Here is a 21,567-nt window from a genome sequence, read left to right on the forward strand (position 1 = left end):
AAAGACCTAAAGCCATTCTATGAGAAAAATACAAAATAATAGAGGGAATCAGGTCAGGGGGCAAATACTTGTTCACGGCACTGCATACCCTTGTTACTTTGGATCAATCAGTGGCCAAAAAGACACGTCTTCAGGGGGCATTCAGGCTCAGCTAACTCCGGTGTGTATGTGAAGGCTTCTCTGTGGAGGATTCTCAGGTTAAGGGTTCGTGTGACTGAGTCCCATCAGGCCACTGCCGGGCACAGAGCCACAGCTTTAGCGCTAAGAGCCGCTACAGCTCCGAGCAGCTACAGCTCAGAGCAGCTACAGCTCCGAGCAGCTACAGCTCCGAGAAGCTACAGCTCCGAGCAGCTACAGCTCCGAGCAGCTACAGCTCCGAGCAGCTACAGCTCAGAGCAGCTACAGCTCAGTGCAGCTACAGCTCAGAGCAGCTACAGCTCAGAGCAGCTACAGCTCAGAGCAGCTACAGCTCATATACTGCATGTAGCCTGGTGGGCGGTGCCTGCTATAAGATCCACATTAGATAAACTCCCAAGTCTGCTCAGTGTCTAAGGTTACACCAAGTCATTTTTCAAAGCGCCATGGCGATATTCTTTGTGAACTTTTTCCAAAGAACGCCTTCTTTATATTATATTATTTTATTTAAATATTATTTATTAAATAAATGGCACCCAGCATGGCCCTTAGCACGTCAAACTCCCACCTCAGTTTAGAATGGCCTGAATGAGTGTGCATCTGTGCTCATGCGTGGAGCCCCACTGCCGGTGCGGGGATGCAGTGCAGGGATGCAGTCTGGTTCTCCTCTGAAACATATGATGTCTCCGGCCTGAACCATCCATGCAGACTACAGCGGAGCCCGCATAGAGTGGAGTCGGAGGAAGACCATTCATATGCACTGCGCAGGTGCCCAATCGACCAGCGGGGGTCGCTAGAGGGTGATAAACGAGGATACCCTGAGCAGTGCAACTCCACACCACTTTCTACTGCAGCACACACCCCGATGCTCCCTCTGATTCATTTTTATATCTTTAATATTCTTTTTCATACCTTTAAAGTAAACATTGAATTCATTCACCATGGTAAAAAAAATAGTTACAAACCGATCATTTTAAAGCTCAGCATTCTTCCATTTCTATTTGAACATTTCCAGAAATATGAATCAGCTAATTATCTGTTGAGCCTATGTGATATAAAGTATGTCTTACTTAATGAATGTTAATTTTTAAAGCCTTGCCGTTTATCCAAATTATTATCACCATTAGAACACATGTAAACCTTTCATTATCGGACATCAATAATGATCATATCAATAACATAGTAATTTATTCATATAGTGCACAATATAAACCAAAATGTCAAGCCATAATTAAGGTTTTCCAGTTCAAAAATCCCATCATAGAATCTATAACCAATGCTAATGTGGCCTTATAACACAATTAGCTGATTTTATGGTAACATTTGTAGTTTCCAGAGATCTGGGTGGGCAAGGGTCACAGGGGAACTCCAATAGGAAATGAGGTCAGATGTCATGGAAACATAATTGTGCCGGTGGGTGTAAAGGTCAACTACCTAAGGCTTAGTATAGGCCAAAATGCCAACCTTAGGGAAGAGGTGTTCTGTGTAATACATGCACTGTGTAGTTCTATGCATGTACAGATACCAGCATGTTCATATGGTTTTAGTCTTAGTGGGTGCTTTGAATGCCCCCTTTTGTGTCATTGAAAACTCCATGAATATTCACTTATGTGGATAGACTAAATTTGGATATAAAATTGGGTGGAAATGCTCCAGTGGGAGCAGGCTAAATTAAACACCACGCACACAAACCCCTCCCCCCTCTTCTCAACGGAACCTCCAGCCTCAATTTTTCATTTTACAGGTCACAATTGACAGGCATCGACTAAAAACTTAAATACTCCCAAAAGGTGGTCTGACGCTCTTCTGAAATGATTTCTTGCAAAGACATACTTTGCATATATAAAACACACAATGTCGAACCGATAAAATAACTAGGTATAAATTTAAATTAGACAAAAAGGTGGTGACATTGGGCCTTATGCAAGAACCACTCATATGAACAGATATGTTCTTAAAGTGATTTAAGAGAACATTTTCTCTGATTTAGAATTTATTTTTTCTTAGATAGGGACAACATTTATGAGCGGTCCCGACCTGTCATATGAGACGTGTAAACAAGAGCCTTGCAGTGCATGTCAGCACAGCTTGCCGGCACACAGAACTCTGATCAAGCTTTCAATCTAGGCATTGCAGATCAAATATGAATTAAGACTAAGCAACTGTATTGCTTATTTCTCGCCTGAAATGTTTTTGGAAGCATATTTTCTATAGGACGGTTTAAGAAAAAGGTAATGTACATAAACGGTCCACCATATTATTATGTTTTGCCAAAAAATCCAATGAACTGCAGTCTACCCAATCAGGTACCGACTATGTGGTGGATGTCCCTCGTTCTTGTTAATCCCATTGGCCGTCTATCTGACGGAACCCCCCTACAGTCCCGTATGACTATGTGGTGGATGTCCCTCGTTCTTGTTAATCCCATTGGCCGTCTATCTGACAGAACCCCCCTACAGTCCCGTACATACTGTTTTATCATGGACATATTCCTTTAGGAATAAATGTGAGAGAAATGTATGATAAGAATACAAAAATGTTCTTGCATTCAGGTGCATCTTACACCTGACACGCAAATATTCTAGGTCTCATTCAGTTCAATTATTTTATTTGTATTTTTTTCATTTAACCCTTTAAGGTGTGAGAGCAGAAATATGTGATTAGAATGCAGGTGTAAGAATCACTACTGGTAATTGAAAGCAATGTTCTAGAACACTGACTTTTGAAAAAACATTGCAAAAGATGTGCAAGGCATTTTTAACGTGACACGGTCTGTTGTTCTATTGCATTATAAATAAACTGCAAGAAAACCTACCTAGGCAGGGAATTGAGTTTATCCTACTTTATCCTAAGAAGAATAAAAAAGTACCCTCCATAACTTAATTTCTGCATATTCTAAAGCCTGATTTATACTATATCACACAACCCTTTCAACTGGTGCCATGCGACATCAATGACAGTGTCACACAAAGCTTTGCAGTGAGCACAAGATGGCACCTACTACTATTCTTGGATTCCAGGTGAATGCACTGTGACATCACTGAATGCTGGTACATCTGCTAACGCTAGCCAGTAAGATTTAACTTTATCGTAATTTAGGTCAGCACTAGACCAATAAGAGCAACTGAATGTGACATCACAAAGAAAGGACAGATTTGAATGAAATTAATTCAAAAGCAGCGCAATGTTCTCAATGCTGCCATGCCCCCCTCGTTGGCGTAGAGATACCCACCTCTAATCAGACTTTGGTTACACTGTACATGTGTCCTGAGAATGGGATGAGAAATGACTGTTAAACTGGGATGGCAATGGAGAAGCATGGGGACAGGGATGTAGACGTGCAAATATTAGCTCTGGAGCTGAAAAATAGCCAAACAGATAAGAGATCATTTCAAATTTACAATGATGCGTCCTGAATTCTGAGCAATTCATTCTGTTTATTTTGAGCTCTTTCACACTTATTATTCATTAATTCCAGTGAGCACTAAACTGCTTCAATAAATAATGATAAAAAATACATAAAGACAGCTTCAATTTGTTTTGCAAATCAGTTGAAATCACCTTCAGTTGTAAAAAGTAGAACATAATTTTTACCATCCAGATCAATATTTGCTAAATTAAATTTTAATTAATTATTGTATGCTACTGAGTCATACAAATATAATGCAGATGTAGGTTTGTTTCCACAGTATTACTGTACATCTATACAGTATATTACAAAGTCCCAAGTTAAACAACAATGAGTAAAACAATGAATTATTATGGCATTAGAGGTTAGTACATATGAACAGACATACATACAAGCAAAAATAAACTTATTGGGACATTAGAAAGCAGAAACATAAATAGAGACAATGATGTCTGCATAACTGGACAGACAGGTGTATAGACAAGAGAATCTTTGCATAGTAGATGCAAACAGTTCTACAGGTATGCTACATCAGGTTGGTCCATGCATGTAAACACACACACACACACACACACACACACACACCCAGAAGTGTAACATTTATTCTACTTTATGGTTGTGTGTTGTGTGTGAATGTGTGTGTGTGTGTGTGTGTGTGTGTGTGTGTGTGTGTGTGTGTCTTCATACTTTATACTTTCTAATATTTGTGTTCATAAAATGGTAGGAGCGGTGAATTGCAGATGTGTAGATTTAACCCAACTAAAAAACTGTCTTTGTTGCACTTGTACACTCACAATTTCACTCTCTACATCCATGAAGCACATGAACAGATAAATACATACCGGGAATGACCACTGAGTCCATGTCTGAAGTGGAACAGCCAACAGGTTTGGTTTGCACTGATATGAATGAAACCCACCCTAATTTTACTGACAACCTTCTCCTTATAATAATAATATAAGATAATAAAGTAATCCATCACTGAATATGTAATAAAACTCTTGTGAATGAATTCCAACATTCTCTTAAAGGAATGTGTTTCAATTCCCTGCCGATACTGAAATGTCATTGGCTGCCTATAACAGTTCATGATATGACGCAGCCAATGCAGAATAAAGCTGCCTTTTCCATTCGGGACTTTATTATTTATCAAGGACAATTATTATCAATCAATTTTCACAGTCAAAGCATCTCAATATTACAATATAATGTCAAAATATACAATCTGAAATATGACACAGTATTTTCATGTTTGTCAAAATATGTTGCATATATTAAGAAATATTATCCATGTATTTTACTTTTTGTATACTTTTTTTGTACTTTTTACAACATGTGCATATAATTGCACATATAAAAGCAAGAATATTATGTGTATTTTCTGAAGTAAAACACTGATATATAACTGTAAGGCCCAGTACGAAAGTGCCATGAAATCACTGGCACCGATAAAATAGCTAGAGCAGACCTCATGGTATTTAATTTTAGCGTAATCGGTTTCCCTCTGACACTATGGTTAACCCAAGAATCTCGAGGAAAAATCTACACAAAGTACTTAGTAAGTAAGCACTCAACATACAGTCATTTTATTCCATAATGTTTGTCTGATGTTGCGGGTATTTTGAGCAAAATGAGCAATACCAGAGTTTCACAGAAGAAATCAATTACGCTTCAACCTTACAAATTCAATGAAATCAGTTAAAACTATGACACCGCCTCGACCCCCAAAGGCTGTCAGACGTGACGCAAAGCAGTCAGCGTGAAGGCTACATCAGCAGTGTTGAGGGAGTTCTGGGGCATGCTTCTTCAGGTTTGACCGACCTATCTATGTGCTGGTGTCATGTTTTTTTAAGCAGTTAGAAAAACATTTACTGTAATGCCACAGGGTAAATCCCAAGGACAGAAAAAAAGAAACTCATGCTTACAAGCAAATTAAAGGCAAAAAAAAAAGAAAATGGGATATTTAACGAAATATTCTTAGAACACTGTAAATGTAGCCTTAAAGCGCTGCCTTGTTTCATTCTAGAATATTATAGCTTCTCTCTCAACTGGAAAATTGACTTAAGTGCATTTTAGCTGCTTGTGTTCAACAACCCTTGAACTCAAGATGCCCTGAAGGGGGACTTTACTCGACTTTTATTGGACAAAGATGTATTGCTTTTTGGTCTGTTGGTAATTCTGTCACAAAACATTCATTTTCCGCAGTGTTTCAAAGGCTGGAGTCAAAGTTTTGATTTTAGATATAGAGGTCTTGACTGGTTAAGATGAACCAGTATTAAGACAATAAATAGTTTGTTGCATTTAAAAGAAATAAAAAAATGAAATAAACATAATAATAATAATAATAATAATAATAATAATAATAATAATGTATTAAATACATTTAAGGGCAGTGCATCGCGGGAACATGGCTGAAGGGCATTTTATTATTTGATTTTATTTGATGAATCTATTCATTCTATTTGCTTATTTAAATAAAATTCTTTCAACTCAAATGGAATTATTTGTATTTTTTTCAAATAACTACTTTATTTTCTTTCCCACAATTCTTTGATTACAAGTCCCAGAATGCTCTCTTCCACTGTTTACTTGACAACAGTGGGAATGGAGAAGGGAGGCAAAGAGAGAGAAAGAGCAAGAAAAGGAAAAAGAAGATGTGGGAGAGGATGTTCTGGGAGTTCTGAGGACAAGGAGGGGGAACAGCAGGCAGACAGATGTTTATAGACAGGGACACAAAATGATAGACAGGGAAAAACATACACAAAAACATACACACAAACATGCACACAAACACCATACACACAAACATGCACACAAACAAATAGACAAATACAATCCACACAAACACCATCCACACAAGCATGCACACAAACACCAGCCACACAAACAAGCACACAAACAAATACACAAACACCCACACAAATACACAAACCCCATCCACACAAACAAACACCAACCACCCACACAAATACACAAACCCTATCCACACAAACAAACACCAACCACCCACACAAATACACAAACACCATCCACACAAATACTCACACAAAGACCCATACAAACACCAGCCACACAAACAAAAACCCACACACTCACATAAACACCATCCACACAAACAACCACACAAACACCATCCACTGACAGTTTCAAAAGGACACATGAACAATAACAAAAAACAAAACACACAAGAGGAGGCACGACATGGTCAAATAAAGTGTTGAAAGGGAAAGAAACGGACTTGAAAGTCAGCTGAAAACTGACACAACCTTATAACCTTTGACCTTTTTTGACCCCTGTCCTATTTGTTCGGTCAAGTGAGGTCAAAGGGGACAATGTCACACAGAAAACGTCAAAAGAGCGACAAACCAGCAAACAAACTTTCAGCAGATAGACATCAAGGCAAACCAGGTCAGGATTAAAGGAGAGAGCTCCTTTAAAATGAGACGGTCAGTGTTTTTCTGCTGTTGCTGCTGGACTCCTGCAGGTGAATGACTGGTCTCCAAATTTTGTGTATCTGCCCAGTGTATGCTCTCTCTACCAAATTAATGTACGTCACTGGCAAATGCGTTGAACAGTCACTGCATTCAGTCTTGCTAAGTTCAGAAAGTAAAAGTCCTACCCAGTGTTTTGTTCCAATCACCTGGATTTGCTCATTAGCACAATTGTCCAGCCAGGAGGCACAGCTAATGAGTGAAATCAGCTGGCTGGAAGTGGAAGAAACACACAGCAGGAATTTTTATTTTCTGACCCAAACTTTCCACCTGTGCTGGCTGGCCTCTCATTTTAAAGTTCTCTGCTCCGGGGGGGGGGGGGGTCAGGGCAGACCAATCAAGCAGCTTCCGCCTGCCGAGTTCAGCCTCCGGCTCCGCCCACTTACCTTCCGCATCCCCACGGCAACGTGCCCCGTCAGTCAGTCAGTCCGTCCGTCATTCCGTCACACAGTAGCACGGGGGTCTCAGTGGGCATATCAGTGAGTGCTTCAGTCTGTGAGTGCTGGCGCGCCGCCCCTTTGAGAGACCACTGTGCAGGAGGCAGTGTCCGCAGCACACGCAGGACTCAAGCACCGGAGTGGAAGGTCAAGTGAATAGTATTTCATTAAGAATGCAGCGGTGGCATGGGAACGGAGGTTATCTCCCCTTTATTTCGCTCGGCTTTCAAAAAGCCGCCAGACTGCCGTGAGACGCACACAATGGCATTGGCCTAATGAGGGCGGCGGCCTGTTACCGCCCCAACGTGACAGGCGCCCGGCCACGCCCACAGAGCAGAGTCCTCCTGTGTGGGCGGGGCCTGGGTCGTTCATCAGTAACGGAATACTATTCAGTCCACCTCAAAATGGTGGTCTGGGTACAACCAACACCACCAGCACCACAACCTCTGTGCATTCACCCTGGGGAGGGAGACGGGGCACGGCTCCGTTTAAACGCTTCCACCTTTTCAGAACACAGCAATAATCAACTGTTTGCAGCAAGCAGAGGTTTTTAACGCGTGAAATAAATCACAATGTCATTTTATTGTTTGTTTTTGGCATGTTGGCTTTCTTGAAATTTGGGACCTCGTGTCAGAAGCCTGTGTTGGCAGTCATGCAGTCGCCCCGCCAGGGTAAATACCAGGGGTGGAAAGAGGGGGCAATAGCAACGCACAAAAGAGACGGAAACACAAAATACAACACACAAAAAAGGAGTCGGGAAGACGGCAACACAATATAATACAGAACAACAATAGCCGACATACAAACGCACGATATGACACAACCTGGGAGGGAAGACACAACAACACAAAGTACATCAGACAACACACTACCTCTGAGTGACACTGCTATGACAACAGCAGACAACACACATAATGTGACACAGCACATCCAGCACACACAGCCACTCACACAACACACAGCTACACACAGCCACACACACAACACACAGCTACACACAGGACAGCCACAGCCACACACACAACACACAGCACACACACAGCCACACATACAGCCACACACACACACAACACACAGCTACACACAGCACAGACACAACACACAGCCACACACAGTACACACATAGCCACACACACAACACACAGCCACACACAGCACACATACAGCCACACACAACACACAGCTACACACAGCACAGACACAGCCACACACACAGCCACGCACAGCACACGCACAGCACACACACAACACACAGCCACACACAGCACACACACAACACACAGCTACACACAGCACACACACAACACACAGCCACACACAGCACACACAGCACACACACAACACACAGCCACACACACAACACACAGCTACATACAGCACAGACACAGCCACGCACAGCACACACACACAACACACAGCACACACACAACACACAGCCACACACACAACACACAGCTACACACAGCCACACACACAACACACAGCACACACAGCACAGACACACACACACACACTGCCACACACACAACACACAGCAAAGACACAGCCACACACAGCTACACACAGCACAGACACAGCCGCACACACAACACACAGCCACGCACAGCACACGCACAGCACATACACAACACACAGCCACACACAGCACACACAACACACAGCTACACACAGCACAGACGCAGCCACACACAGCACACACACACAACACACACACAACACACAGCCACACACAGCACACACAACAAACACATGGCCCCACACAGCACACACACACACACACACAGCACAGACAGCCATACACAGCACACACTCACACAGCACAGACACAGCCAAGCACAGTACACACACAACACAGACACAGCCTAGCATAGTACACACACAGCACACACACATACATACAGCACACACAGCATACAGTACACACACAGCACACACACAGCGTACACAGCCATATGCAGCACACACACAGCACACACACAGCCACACAAAGCTACAGACATAGCCACACAAAGCTACACACACAGCCACACAAAGCCACACACACAGCCACACAAAGCCACACACACAGCACACACACACACAGCCATACACACGCAGCTGTGTAGCAGTGTAAGGTGCGGGCTGTGCATTCCCGCAGGAGATCGCTGCTTAATTGTGTGTCTACTTTAACGCAGCGCTTTTAAGTGCAGGGACCAATTAGTCATCAACATTTCATGGGCGGACTCGCTCAGAGCAGAGCTGGGGTTCCCCACGCTGGCATGACCTGTGCTCCACCCACACTCTGAGCTAGCCTGTGGCTATGGCTGTGGCTATGGCTGTGGCTAGCTGAGAGTGTGAATTCATCAAATACGGGCCGTGGGCTGGGTTAGTGCGGTGGGTGGAGGAACCAAATGGGCAGGGAGGAAATTTGGGGAAATGATGGGATTAAACACATAAACACGACTGGGTTTAGAAATGGCAACATTAACCCAGCCTTAGGCATGTAAACGCAGTATTTGCAACACACACACAAGCACACACGCATACACGCACACACGCACAAGCACACATACACAAACAAACAAATCCTCTGAAATACATTCTTGATACATTAAGTCATAGACATGACCACAGTAGATAAAATAGGATAAGATTTTAGCACAGCATTCACTTGCAGTTCATTGTCATGCATTTTTAATCTCACACCATTTCATGAACGCTTTGAAGTGTGTATGTGTTTAAGTGAGTTCATGTGCATGTGTGTGAGTGTGTGTCTGTGTGTGTATGTGCGTTTATGTGCAGTTGTGTGAGTTTGTGTGTATGTGCATTGTTGTGCATGTATGTGAGTGTTAGTGAGTGCATGTGCCTTTGTGTGTGAGTGTGTTTTTGTGCACGTGTGTGAGAGTGTGCATATGTGCATGTTTGTGAGAGTGTGTGCATAAGCAAGTGTGAAAATGTGTGCATAAGCAAGTGTGTGAGAGTGTGTGCATAAGCAAGTGTGTGAGAGTGTGATGTTACCTCTGTGTTTTATGGTTTGATCCAGGAAGAGGAAGAGTTTGCATTGAGGTCATGTTGTAACAGGGGCCCCTCCGGCTTGAACCATTCCTCAGGGGAGGGAAGGCTGGCTGCTGCTGCTGCTGGTGTTTGTGTTGGGGATTTAAGGAGTCGGTTTTAAGGAGAGGACAGGGGTGGAGTGGGGTGGGGGTTGGGGGTGAACCATGTGTGGGGGGGTTATAAGTTGTAAATGGGGGTGCATTTGGGAAACAGGTTGGTTTAAAGCCGAGGAGAGGATGAAGGGATTGGGGAGAAACAGTGTGACGGAGAGAAGGAGAAGCGGGTGAGTGAGGGAGCCAGGAGGTGAGAGGAAACAGGTGAGGGAGAGCGGGATGAGGAAAAGTAAAGATGGGGTGCGGAGAAGAGAGGAAAGAGAGAGAGAGAGAAATGACCAACAGAGCGATGAATGTCAAGCGAGGAAGAGATGGAAGAGCAAGACAGAAAGAAGGACAGAAAGAAGGACAGATAGATGCAGAGGAAGAGAAGAGCAGAAAACAAGCTCCATGTTTGCACTGTACGGCACTGCAGTGAGGATGCGTGTGTGCTATAGCCCAGCAGGGCTGCCGCAGAGGCAATGCAATATAACACAGTACAGCACAGGCTGCGTATGAGGTCAATGTTGAATGCCACAATGGTCATGACATGAAAATATAGCAAATAACCAGAGCAGTCTGATATTTCCCTTATGCTATTTTTCTTTACATAAACACTGTTGAAGGTTCAATGCTAAACTCCCAATAGTGGTCCAATGAGTTTTTTCACACTTGAATCTCTCTCTAGGCGTACAGTTTGAAGCATTACAGTACTTACCATCCACCTGTTCTCCACAGCTACAGTCAGCATTCTATCTACAGACAGCTACAGTGAGCATTCTATCTACAGACAGCTACAGTGAGCATTCAATCAACAGACAGCTACAGTCAGCGTTCTATCTACAGAAAGCTATAGTCAGCATTCTATCAACAGACAGCTACAGTCAGCATTCTATTTACAGACAGCTACAGTCAGCGTTCTATCTACAGACAACTACAGTCAGCATTCTATCTACAGACAGCTACAGTGAGCGTTCTATCCACAGACAGCTACAGTCAGCATTCTATCTACAGACAGCTACAGTCGGCATTCTATCTACAGACAGCTACAGTCAGCGTTCTATCTACAGACAGCTACAGTCAGCGTTCTATCTACAGACAGCTACAGTCAGCGGTCTGTCTACAGACAGCTGCAGTCAGCATTCTATCTACAGACAGCTACAGACAGCTACAGTGAGCGTTCTATCCACAGACATCTACAGTGAGCGTTCTATCCACAGACAGCTACAGTCAGCATTCTATCTACAGACAGCTACAGTGAACATTCTATCCACAGACAGCTACAGTCAGCGTTCTATCTACAGACAGCTACAGTGAGCGTTCTATCCACAGACAGCTACAGTGAGCGTTCTATCCACAGACAGCTACAGTCAGGATTCTATCTACAGACAGCTACAGTCGGCATTCTATCTACAGACAGCTACAGTCAGCGCTCTATCTACAGACAGCTACAGTGAGCAATGGCCTGTTCGCTCTGCTTGGTCCATCTGATTTGAGCGCTGCTGGTGCACATGGTGTCATGCCAGGGTCCGTATAGCACTAAACAGATGGCGTTCCTGTTTGATCAAACACAGACCTCCCAGCCTCTCCTTGTGGGATCCATGACCGTTCCACTCAGGAAGGTAACACAGGGAGCTTGTCCCCTTTTGGATATCTGTCCACCAGAGAGCCCGAAACAGCCAGTCAGGGGGGCTGAGCTCCTCACCCCCACTCTCCCATGGGAGAGCAAACGGTGGATGGTTGGTAAGGGATAGGAGAGAATGGGAGAGGTCTCATGGGAAAAGGGAATGCAGATGAAGAACTGCGGAATGTCAGGGAACAGGGGCCGTGATGGGACCAGCACAGAGGAAATTCACCTGGTCTGGGAATAACAGCGACTCTAAAAGTTGGGGGGGGGGGGGGGGGGGGGGGGAGTCTAATGCTCAGTGAAACCTGTCTCTTTCCCGTGATGATGTCAGCTCTACTGAGGAACCAGACTTGTGGGACTATTCTGCTACCTACAGGCCTGAAAGGGTGAAAGGGAACTGGGCAGGGAGTAGTAATGTGTGCCTATGTGTGTATGTGTATGTAGTGTATAGTGCGTATGTGTGTAAAGTGTGTGTATCGTGCAAATGTGTGTATAGTGTGTGTACATGTGTGTCCGTCCGTGTATGTGCATGTGTGTGTGTGTAGAGTGTGTGTAGTGTGTATGTCTATAGACGCTTTCTAGGGAACACTTTGCGTGTTGCCATGGTATACACTAAGACCCTTCTACACTTCAAATTTAGCTGCTGCTTGTTTTCAGCAGAGATTTTAGCAACTAGCTAGGCTAAGCATTAATGCTAGCAAACTTGCCAGCTAGCTGGTTATGATGCGTACTGGCAAATCATGTCCCTGCTAAAAAAAAAAAACAGCTCAAGCTAGGTTTTGAAACCGATGGTAGTTGGTTGACCAGTTCAGACCAGTTCAGACCGGCTCTATACTCAACATGGTTTGACCAGCTCAAGCTGGTAGCTGGTCATTTCAAGCTGGTCATGGCCAGTCTTTACACCAGGCATGGCTCTTGTTGTGTGGTAGGGTTTTCCCCAAACCCATTCTCAGAGATTCAAGCTCTTATTACCGGACACTCATGGGGGGGGACGAGTACCAGACACCTCGGACACATCTATTTCATATCTCATATTAAATAACTGAACACCATTGCCCATTTGAAAAGCAAGTCCCATAAAAATACACATAATAAACTGTCTAAATCAAAGAAATTAACTTCATATATATGTAGATATATATATGTATATAAAGAGCCAGATACATTTTAATAACAAAAGAACATTTATCATTAATGCAGTGATCATTTAAAAAATATATTGTTAAAAGTACTTTCCTTGAGAGCCAAGAGCCATTTTTTTTCTTCTTCTAGCACATGATCTCCAGTAATATTAAAACAAGTTACATTTAGCCCTATAATGATTATGATCAGTGTCTTTAACATGTATATTAATTATTCAATCCATTTAATTAAGGTAGATCAGAAGAAACAATTGGCTGATTTTGATTGAATGTTGTAAATACATTTTGTCATGTAGCCTATGTGTAGTGAGTTTCAGGTAGTCAAGGCACAGGTGAGCATGTTGTATTACAAAATAAACTAATTAAACTAAATTTTTTTGTAAGCTGAAATACCATCGGGCAGGAGTGCACAACTCCCATCCTCGAGGGCCGGTCTGCGTACTGGTTTTTGTTCCAACCAATTATTTAATTTGCTGACAGCTCTATAAATTACTCTGGTTCAAGCCTGTACTTGAGCACAGTAAAATCATTTGGATACACTGACAGTCTGCAACTGTAGCCGGTACTCATACACATGTCAGATAAGATATGATTGAGCCAATGAATAAATTAAGACTGGACCAAGTTGGCGCAAAATCCTGAAATGTATTGGCCCTTGTTGTGAACCCCTGCCATAGACCATACCAAGCTTGCTTTGTGGCTTAGAGTGGCTTCACTGTGGCTAGAGTGGCTATAGCAAAATACAGAAAAAGAAAGACCACTACTGGTGTCCAGTACAGGTCCCCTAGGTGTCCGGTACATGTCCCCTTAGAGACTAATGCTATAGCCTGGCGCCTTCCTACATATTTATATAACAGAAATAAAAATCTGAAAGTAATGAAAAATATAACTAATAATGATTTGTTTTCTACATAGCTAAATAGGTACAAAGTGTTACTAAATAATGTGCATATACTGTAAGTGTATTGTGTATAGTGTTTGTGTGTAGTGTGTGTATTGGGTGTATGTGTTTATAGTGTATATATGTGTATAGTGTGTGGATGTGAATATGTGTGTATAGCAGTATAGCATGTATGTATGTATAGTATGTGTATAGTGTGTGTGTGTGTGTGTGCATGTGTGTGTATAGTGTGCATATGTGTATAGTGTGTATGTGTGTATAGTGTGCATATGTGTATAGTGTGTGTTTATAGTATGTATGTGTGCACAGAGTATGTCACAGCACTTGTATGTGTGCATAGTGTATAGTGATTATTTATATAGTGCATATGTGTGCATAGTGCATTTGTGTATAGAGTGTATGTGTGTGCCACAGTGCTTGTATATGTGTATAGTGCATGTGTATAGTGCATATGTCTGTATGTGTCATGCGTATGTGTATAGATCCAGTCGGCAAGAGTGGACACACCCACAAAAACATTGTAATCTCTACAGGCTCAAAGTTGGGCAGAGTTTGTGTGTGTATATGTGTATAGTGTCTGTATAGCATATGTGTGTATATGGTGGAGAGAAAAAATTTGGGCATCCCTGGTTTAATGTCTGTTACAATTAATGTGATCAAAAGCAAACCTGAACTCTAATGGTACTAAATGGTACAGAACATGGGAAATATTTCACATTTGGAACAATGTACTTTGGACTGACAAAACAAAAATCAAACTTTTTGGCCACCTCCAAAGAAGATATATTTGGAGAAACAAGAGATAAGCCTTTGTAGAGAAGAATATTGTGCGAGTGGAAGGAAGAATGGATTCCACCCAATATCAAGAAATTTTAATGCCTAATGTTAAAAAGTTCAGTCCAGACATTGAAGTTGAAGAGTGGTTGGGTATTCCAGCAAGACAATGACCCAAAGCATACCTCAAAATCAACCATGAAGTACCTCCAGGAAAGACAGTTTTAGAATGGCCATCACAGTCCCAAGACTTGAATACTATTGAAAATCTGTGGAGAGATCTCAAACATGCTGTATATGCAAGGAGGCTGAAGAATATATCTGAGCTAGAGATGGTCTGCCAGGAAGAATGGTGAAAACTTCCAAAGGCGAGAATTGAAAGTCTGTTTTTACAAGCTGTTATAGTTTCCCAAGAAGGAGTTACAAAGTACTAACTGACAGGGTTCCCAAAAATTAAAAAAGTAATCTTGCTTTAAAATGTGTCATATTCAACATTGTACCATTTAGAGCTCAGGTTTGCTTCTGTTAACTTAGATATTAATTGTAAATGGCTTCTTGACCAGGGGTGCCCACATATTTGCACACTACTGTATGTGTGTATAGTATGTGTATAATATGTTGGCATGTGTATAGTGTGTGTGTGTATAGTTTATGTGTGCTTGTATTGTGTGTGTTTATTGTGTATAATGTGTGTATAGGGCCTGTGTGTACAGTGTATAGTGTGTATAGTGTATGGGTGCATGTATAGTGTGTGTGTGTATAGTGTGTATAGTGTATGGGTGCATGTATAGTGTGTTTATAGGGCCTGTGTGTATAGTGTATAGTGTGTATAGTGTATGGGTGCATGTATAGTGTGTGTATAGGGCCTGTGTGTATAGTGGTGTGCATATAGTGTCTGTATAGTGTGTATAGCATGTATATGTATAGTGTAGATTGTGTGTATAGTGTATAGTGTGTGTATAGCGTGTATGTGTATAGTGTGCATATAATGTGTATACAATGTGTATGAGTATAGTGTATGTATAGTGTGCATTTGTATAGTGTGTGTTTAGTGTATAGTGTGTGTATAGCGTGTATGTGTATAGTGTGCATATAATGTGTGTACAATGTGTATGAGTATAGTGTATGTATAGTATGCATTTGTATAGTGTGTGTTTATAGTGTATAGTGTGTGTAGTGTATAGTGCGTGTGTATAGTGTGTATATGTGTATAATGTGTGTATACTGTGTGTTTAGTATGTATGTGTATAGTCTGTGTTTATAGTTTATAGTGTGTGTATTGTGTGTGTAGTGTATAGTGTATAGTGTGTGTATAGTGTGTGTAGTGTATAGTGTATAGTGTGTGTATATTGTGTGTATAGTGTGTGCGTGTGTATATTGCATGTAGTGTGTATAGTGCGTGTGCGTGTATAGTGTGTGTATAGTGTATAGTGTGTTGTGCATGTGCATGCATAGTGCATGTGTGTATAGTGTATAGTGTGTGTGCGTGTATAGTGTATAGTGGATGTGTGTATAGTGTAGTGTGTGTGTGTATAGTACGTGTGCGTGTATAGTGTGTGTATAGTGTATAGTGTGTAGTGCGTGTGCATGCATAGGGCATGTGTGTATAGTGTATAGCGTGTGTGCGTGTATAGTGGATGTGTGTATAATGTAGTGTGTGTGTATAGTGCGTGTGTGTGTATAGTGTATTGTGTGTATAGTGTATAGTGCATGTGTGTGCATGTATAGTGCATGTGCGTGTATAGTGTATAGTGTATAGTGAGTTTGTGTGCATGTATAGTGTGTGTATACTGTGTAGTATGTGTGTGTATAGTGCATGTGTGTATAGTGTATAGTGCATGTATAGTGTGTGTGCATGTGTGTATAGTGTATAGTGCGTGTATAGTGTATGCATGTGTGTGTGCGTGTATAGTGTGTATAGTGTGTGTGTGTGCATGTATACTGTATAGTGTGTGCATGTATAGTGTGTATAGTGTATAGTGCGTGTGTGTGTGCGTGTATAGTGTAAAGTGCGTGTATAGTGTATAATGTATAGTGTACAGTACGTGTGTGTGCGTGTATAGTGTATAGTACGTGTATAGTGCGTGTGCGTGTATAGTGTGTAGTGAATAGGGAATATATAGTGTACAGTGCGTGTGTGTGTGCGTGTACATGCTCCAGGGTCTGGCGTACCTTTCCTCACATTCCCGTCAGTGGCTCTGAACTCGCCGGTGCTGAGGAGGAAGCAGGCGCGGTCGTGAGGGAAGCGCTCGCGGCTCACCGCGCTCGTCGCCGGGCTCTTCTCGTCCGGCCCCAGCACCTGGTCGATGGTAGGGCAGTCCTCATTGGCCAGGGCTGCATTGGCGGCGTCTCCATTCTGCTTGGAGTCTGAGGATTGGCCAGAGGGGGGCGGAGCGTGGAGAGGGAGCAGAGAGAGGAGATGGGGGTCCATTCAGGATTTGGGTAAAGAGGAGGAAAAGGACGCAGAGGACAGGAGCAGAAGCAATGAGAGGAACGGGAAGGAGAAGGAGGAGAGTGAGAGTTGAAGTGGAGGAGATCAGGGAGAGAACAGGAGGGAAGGAGGTGCAGGAGGGAAGGAGGTGGTGGTTATATAGGAGTAAGGGTTTGAGGAGGACATGGAAGGAGTCAGGGGGTGAGTTGAGGGTATGGAGGAGGTGGGGGAGTCAGAAGGAGAATGTTAGTTTGCCACAGTAACACCGGTCATTACAATAAGATCAGTGTGTAGGAGGAGAGCTATACAGCACAGCACTGTACTCACTGTACTGCACACGTAACGATGCCCGCCATTACAATGCACTGCACTCAGAGAGTGAGGCAGGCTGGGAAGGAGTGAGCCACACAGCTCATTCCAATCACTTCCATTTGCCTAATTCACGTTTATTTTTTCATTTATTTTCCTTGCCACTTTTCCTAGTCTCCCCTGATGGGTGGAGCTAGGGGCAAGAAAAGGAGGAAGGAAGAGACAAAATTGGAGAAAAATAAGGGATTGGAAAGAGCCCCTCTGGGCCAAGCGAGTGAAAACTGGACTGATATCAGGTTGAGTTGACATTGATGCACATTAGAGGTGAGATTGAACAAATCATCATGTTTTAATGTTGGTGCTTGGTTCAGATTACACTGCATCACAGACTTTCAAAAATATGTTGCTGACTTTTTGTAAATTTGGTGATGGTTGAATCAGCACGGACAGAAGTGTGACGACGGAGGAAACGCTGACAGCGCTGCTCTGCACAGCAGGAACAGCTTGACCCTCAGACATGGGCTGGGTCACGCCCAAATACGGCACTTGCTAGTGAGGACTGCAGGACTAGAGAGGACTGCCTGACTGGAGAGGACACTGCACCACAGCTGCCCAGAGAAGGGGGGGGGGGGGCAAGAGAGAGAGGCAGGGCTCTGCAAAATGATCCACAATTAATGCATGCAGGGCCGAATTAGGCCAATATCCACCACTAATTAATATGCAGAAAAAGAGCCGAAACATATTTTGAAACATTTAAAAATGAGTCAATCCCAACTGCTATGATTACAAAGCCCCCGGTCAACTGCTCATGGACCTTCCATGAAGAAAGTCCTAACGCTACTAATAATAGTCAGCCCCAGGACAGTGACATCCTCCTAGCTCGGGGGAATTTGACCAAAACACAATAATAATGAAACAAAAAAGGAATATTTGACAAAATCACAGAATAAACTTCATAGCAATTTGCCCCTAACTGTACACTATAGCTGATCACCTGACCAGGACGACAGATAGCAAATAAACACCTTGAGAATGTACTCGGTGCGCTCTGCCTGGCCGTGGAAAAGGGCTGACTCAGGCAGACCAGGCTGCCCGCGGGGGACAGAGCGTGCCCACACTGCAGTCAGGGAGCGGTGGACAATCCCAGGACATAAGGGAACATTTCTACCCTAAATTCAGAAAGATGCTATGCTCTGAATTTATAACTTGAAATGCCTACCAAAAGCTCCACTATTTATTAGGAGAACACAGAAAGTGATGTTGCAGCTTGCCATAAACGCACTAGTGGGCCGGTTTGGGTTGGCCTATATGTCTCTGTACACTGTATGTACAGGTGTATGTTCATGTGTTCAGTGGTGTATGTTCATGTGTTCAGTGGTATATGTTCATGTGTTCAGTGGTGTATGTTCTGTCCTTTGGCAACATAAGATGCATCTTGTCATGCCAATAAAGCATTTTTTGAATGAGAAATTTAGAGACCATAGAATTCTAAGGTTGTAACGGGACAAAAATTTGTTATAAATATGTTGTTTATAGGGCAGTAAATATATGTGTGCAGTTTTGCTCAAAAGTACTGCTTAAAAGTAGAAAAATTGTTCAACTGAAAAGGTCATATCTGCTTGGAGCCCATTCACTTTGGAATCTTTGAAGCTCAATATCTGAAAACCACTCAGAGTGCAGATAGAGTTGTGAGTGAGAGATTTGAGAGAGAGCAAGATAGAAAGAAGGAGAGAGAAAGCCAGGAGAAAAGATGCTGCAGGGTGACTTGTGCTCATAGCTTCCAACACAGCTGTCAAATCTAATCTGACATGAGTTACTGCTCAACAATTTGCGGAAGCCACCCATGGCAAAGTTTACAAAGACAGAGGCAGGCAAGGAAACAAAGACACGGAAAAAGGTGTTACACACTATCTGATCTTCTGAAGAGCAAACAGATGAGCCATCTGTTTAAAATTAACGCAGATAATACAAGTAATAACACATTCACAATATGTACAACATTCCCTGTTTAGCTCTGGGATATATATAATACAATAATATAATAACCCAATACATCGCAGAGACACACACACATGCAGTCACGCACAAACAGACACACACACAGTCACGCACAAACAGACACACACACAGTCACACACAAACAGACACACACACAGTCACGCACAAACAGACACACACACATGCTGTCACGCACAAACAGACACACACACACACAGTCACGCACAAACAGACACACACACACACAGTCACGCACAAACAGACACACACACATGCTGTCACGCACAAACAGACACACACACACACAGTCACGCACAAACAGACACACACACACACTGTCACGTACAAACAGACACACACACATGCAGTCATACACACAGTCACACAAACGCAGTCACGCACAAACAGACACACACACGCAGTCATACACACAGTCACACACACGCAGTCACGCACAAACAGACACACACACGCAGTCATACACACAGTCACACACACACATGCAGTCACACACACACACACGGACATGTAGTCAACAAGTACACACACATGCAGTCACACGCACATATGCACACACACACACACACACAGTCATGCATACACACACACAGGCAGTCACGCACACACACACATGCAGTCATGCACACACATACACATAGTCAACAAGGACACACACATGTAGTCACATGCACACATGCACACACACATGCAGTCAACAAGGACACACACACACATACACTAGGTATCCAAAAGAAGCCTTCTTGAAGAAGGCATATGTGCAGTTTTCAGTAACAATCTCAATCCAGTTTTACATTCTCATTCTCCAGTGTATGAGTTCTTGAACTTTACCAAGAACAGGCTGTTTTCGTGACTGTGGCAGAATCCGAAACCACATACTATCTTAGTATTTAGGATGTCAAAATAGCATTAGTATGTCCAAGACCATAGCTGTATAAAAGAGTGTGCTAAAGCTACCCGGATGACACTCGACATTGGTGAAATATCAAATTGTGCAAACACTGGACATTATTCTGGCATGAGTATCCCACAGTGCATTGAAAATACATTTTACTGTAGAAAATATTTAACTGCTGTACTAACATTATAAGATGTAAAAGTTACTGGAAATTATAGATTGGATCCGAGAGGTCTCTCATATTTTTCATGGGCCACTTCATCACAAACAATAGAGATTACAGTCAATGGATTGCCATCCATCCATCCATTATCTGAACCCGCTTATCCTGATCAGGGTCGCAGGGGGGCTGGAGCCTATCCCAGCATACATTGGGCGAAAGGCAGGAATACACCCTGGACAGGTCGCCAGTCCATCACAGGGCACACACACCATTCACTCACACACTCATACCTACGGGCAATTTAGACTCTCCAATCAGCCTAACGTGCATGTCTTTGGACTGTGGGAGGAAACCGGAGTACCCGGAGGAAACCCACGCAGACACGGGGAGAACATGCAAACTCCGCACAGAGAGGCCCCGGCCGACGGGGATTCGAACCCAGGACCTCCTTGCTGTGAGGCGGCAGTGCTACCCACTGCACCATCCGTGCCGCCGCGTCAATGGATTGCTTAACCATAATTACATTTGTCATGAGAAACTTGCATAAATTTTTCCAGTACATGGCCCCAAAGATTGGTCTAGTTCACATGTACTGTCAGCCACAAAAAAATATCAATTTATTTTATTTCATAGCCTTCCATCATGATTTTTTTGAGCCTTTCATAATTCTCTTACTAGAGGTTATGAGTTATCCGCAGCAAACACAACC

At 42.9% G+C, this 21,567-nt stretch overlaps 1 protein-coding gene across 10 annotated transcripts in view; it reads right to left on the reverse strand.

The window, feature by feature from the left end:
- LOC133115281 (potassium voltage-gated channel subfamily C member 1-like) overlaps positions 1-21,567 on the reverse strand; it is a 113,458-nt gene that overhangs the window by 19,963 nt on the left and 71,928 nt on the right. For 3 of the 10 annotated variants that reach the window (XM_061225121.1, XM_061225122.1, XM_061225123.1), the window contains exons 4-5: positions 17,214-17,408; positions 931-7,599 (exon numbers count right to left, since the gene is read on the reverse strand). In XM_061225121.1, the coding sequence (XP_061081105.1) occupies positions 7,451-7,599; positions 17,214-17,408 (344 nt within the window). In that variant the 3' untranslated portion in view covers positions 931-7,450. Of the gene's footprint in view, positions 1-930; positions 10,589-17,213; positions 17,409-21,567 lie in introns of those variants that run through there. The other 7 variants (XR_009705616.1, XR_009705617.1, XM_061225125.1 and 4 more) reach the window with 6 other exon arrangements.

This window comes from Conger conger, chromosome 16 (assembly GCF_963514075.1).
Source record: "Conger conger chromosome 16, fConCon1.1, whole genome shotgun sequence".
Taxonomy (NCBI): domain Eukaryota; kingdom Metazoa; phylum Chordata; class Actinopteri; order Anguilliformes; family Congridae; genus Conger; species Conger conger.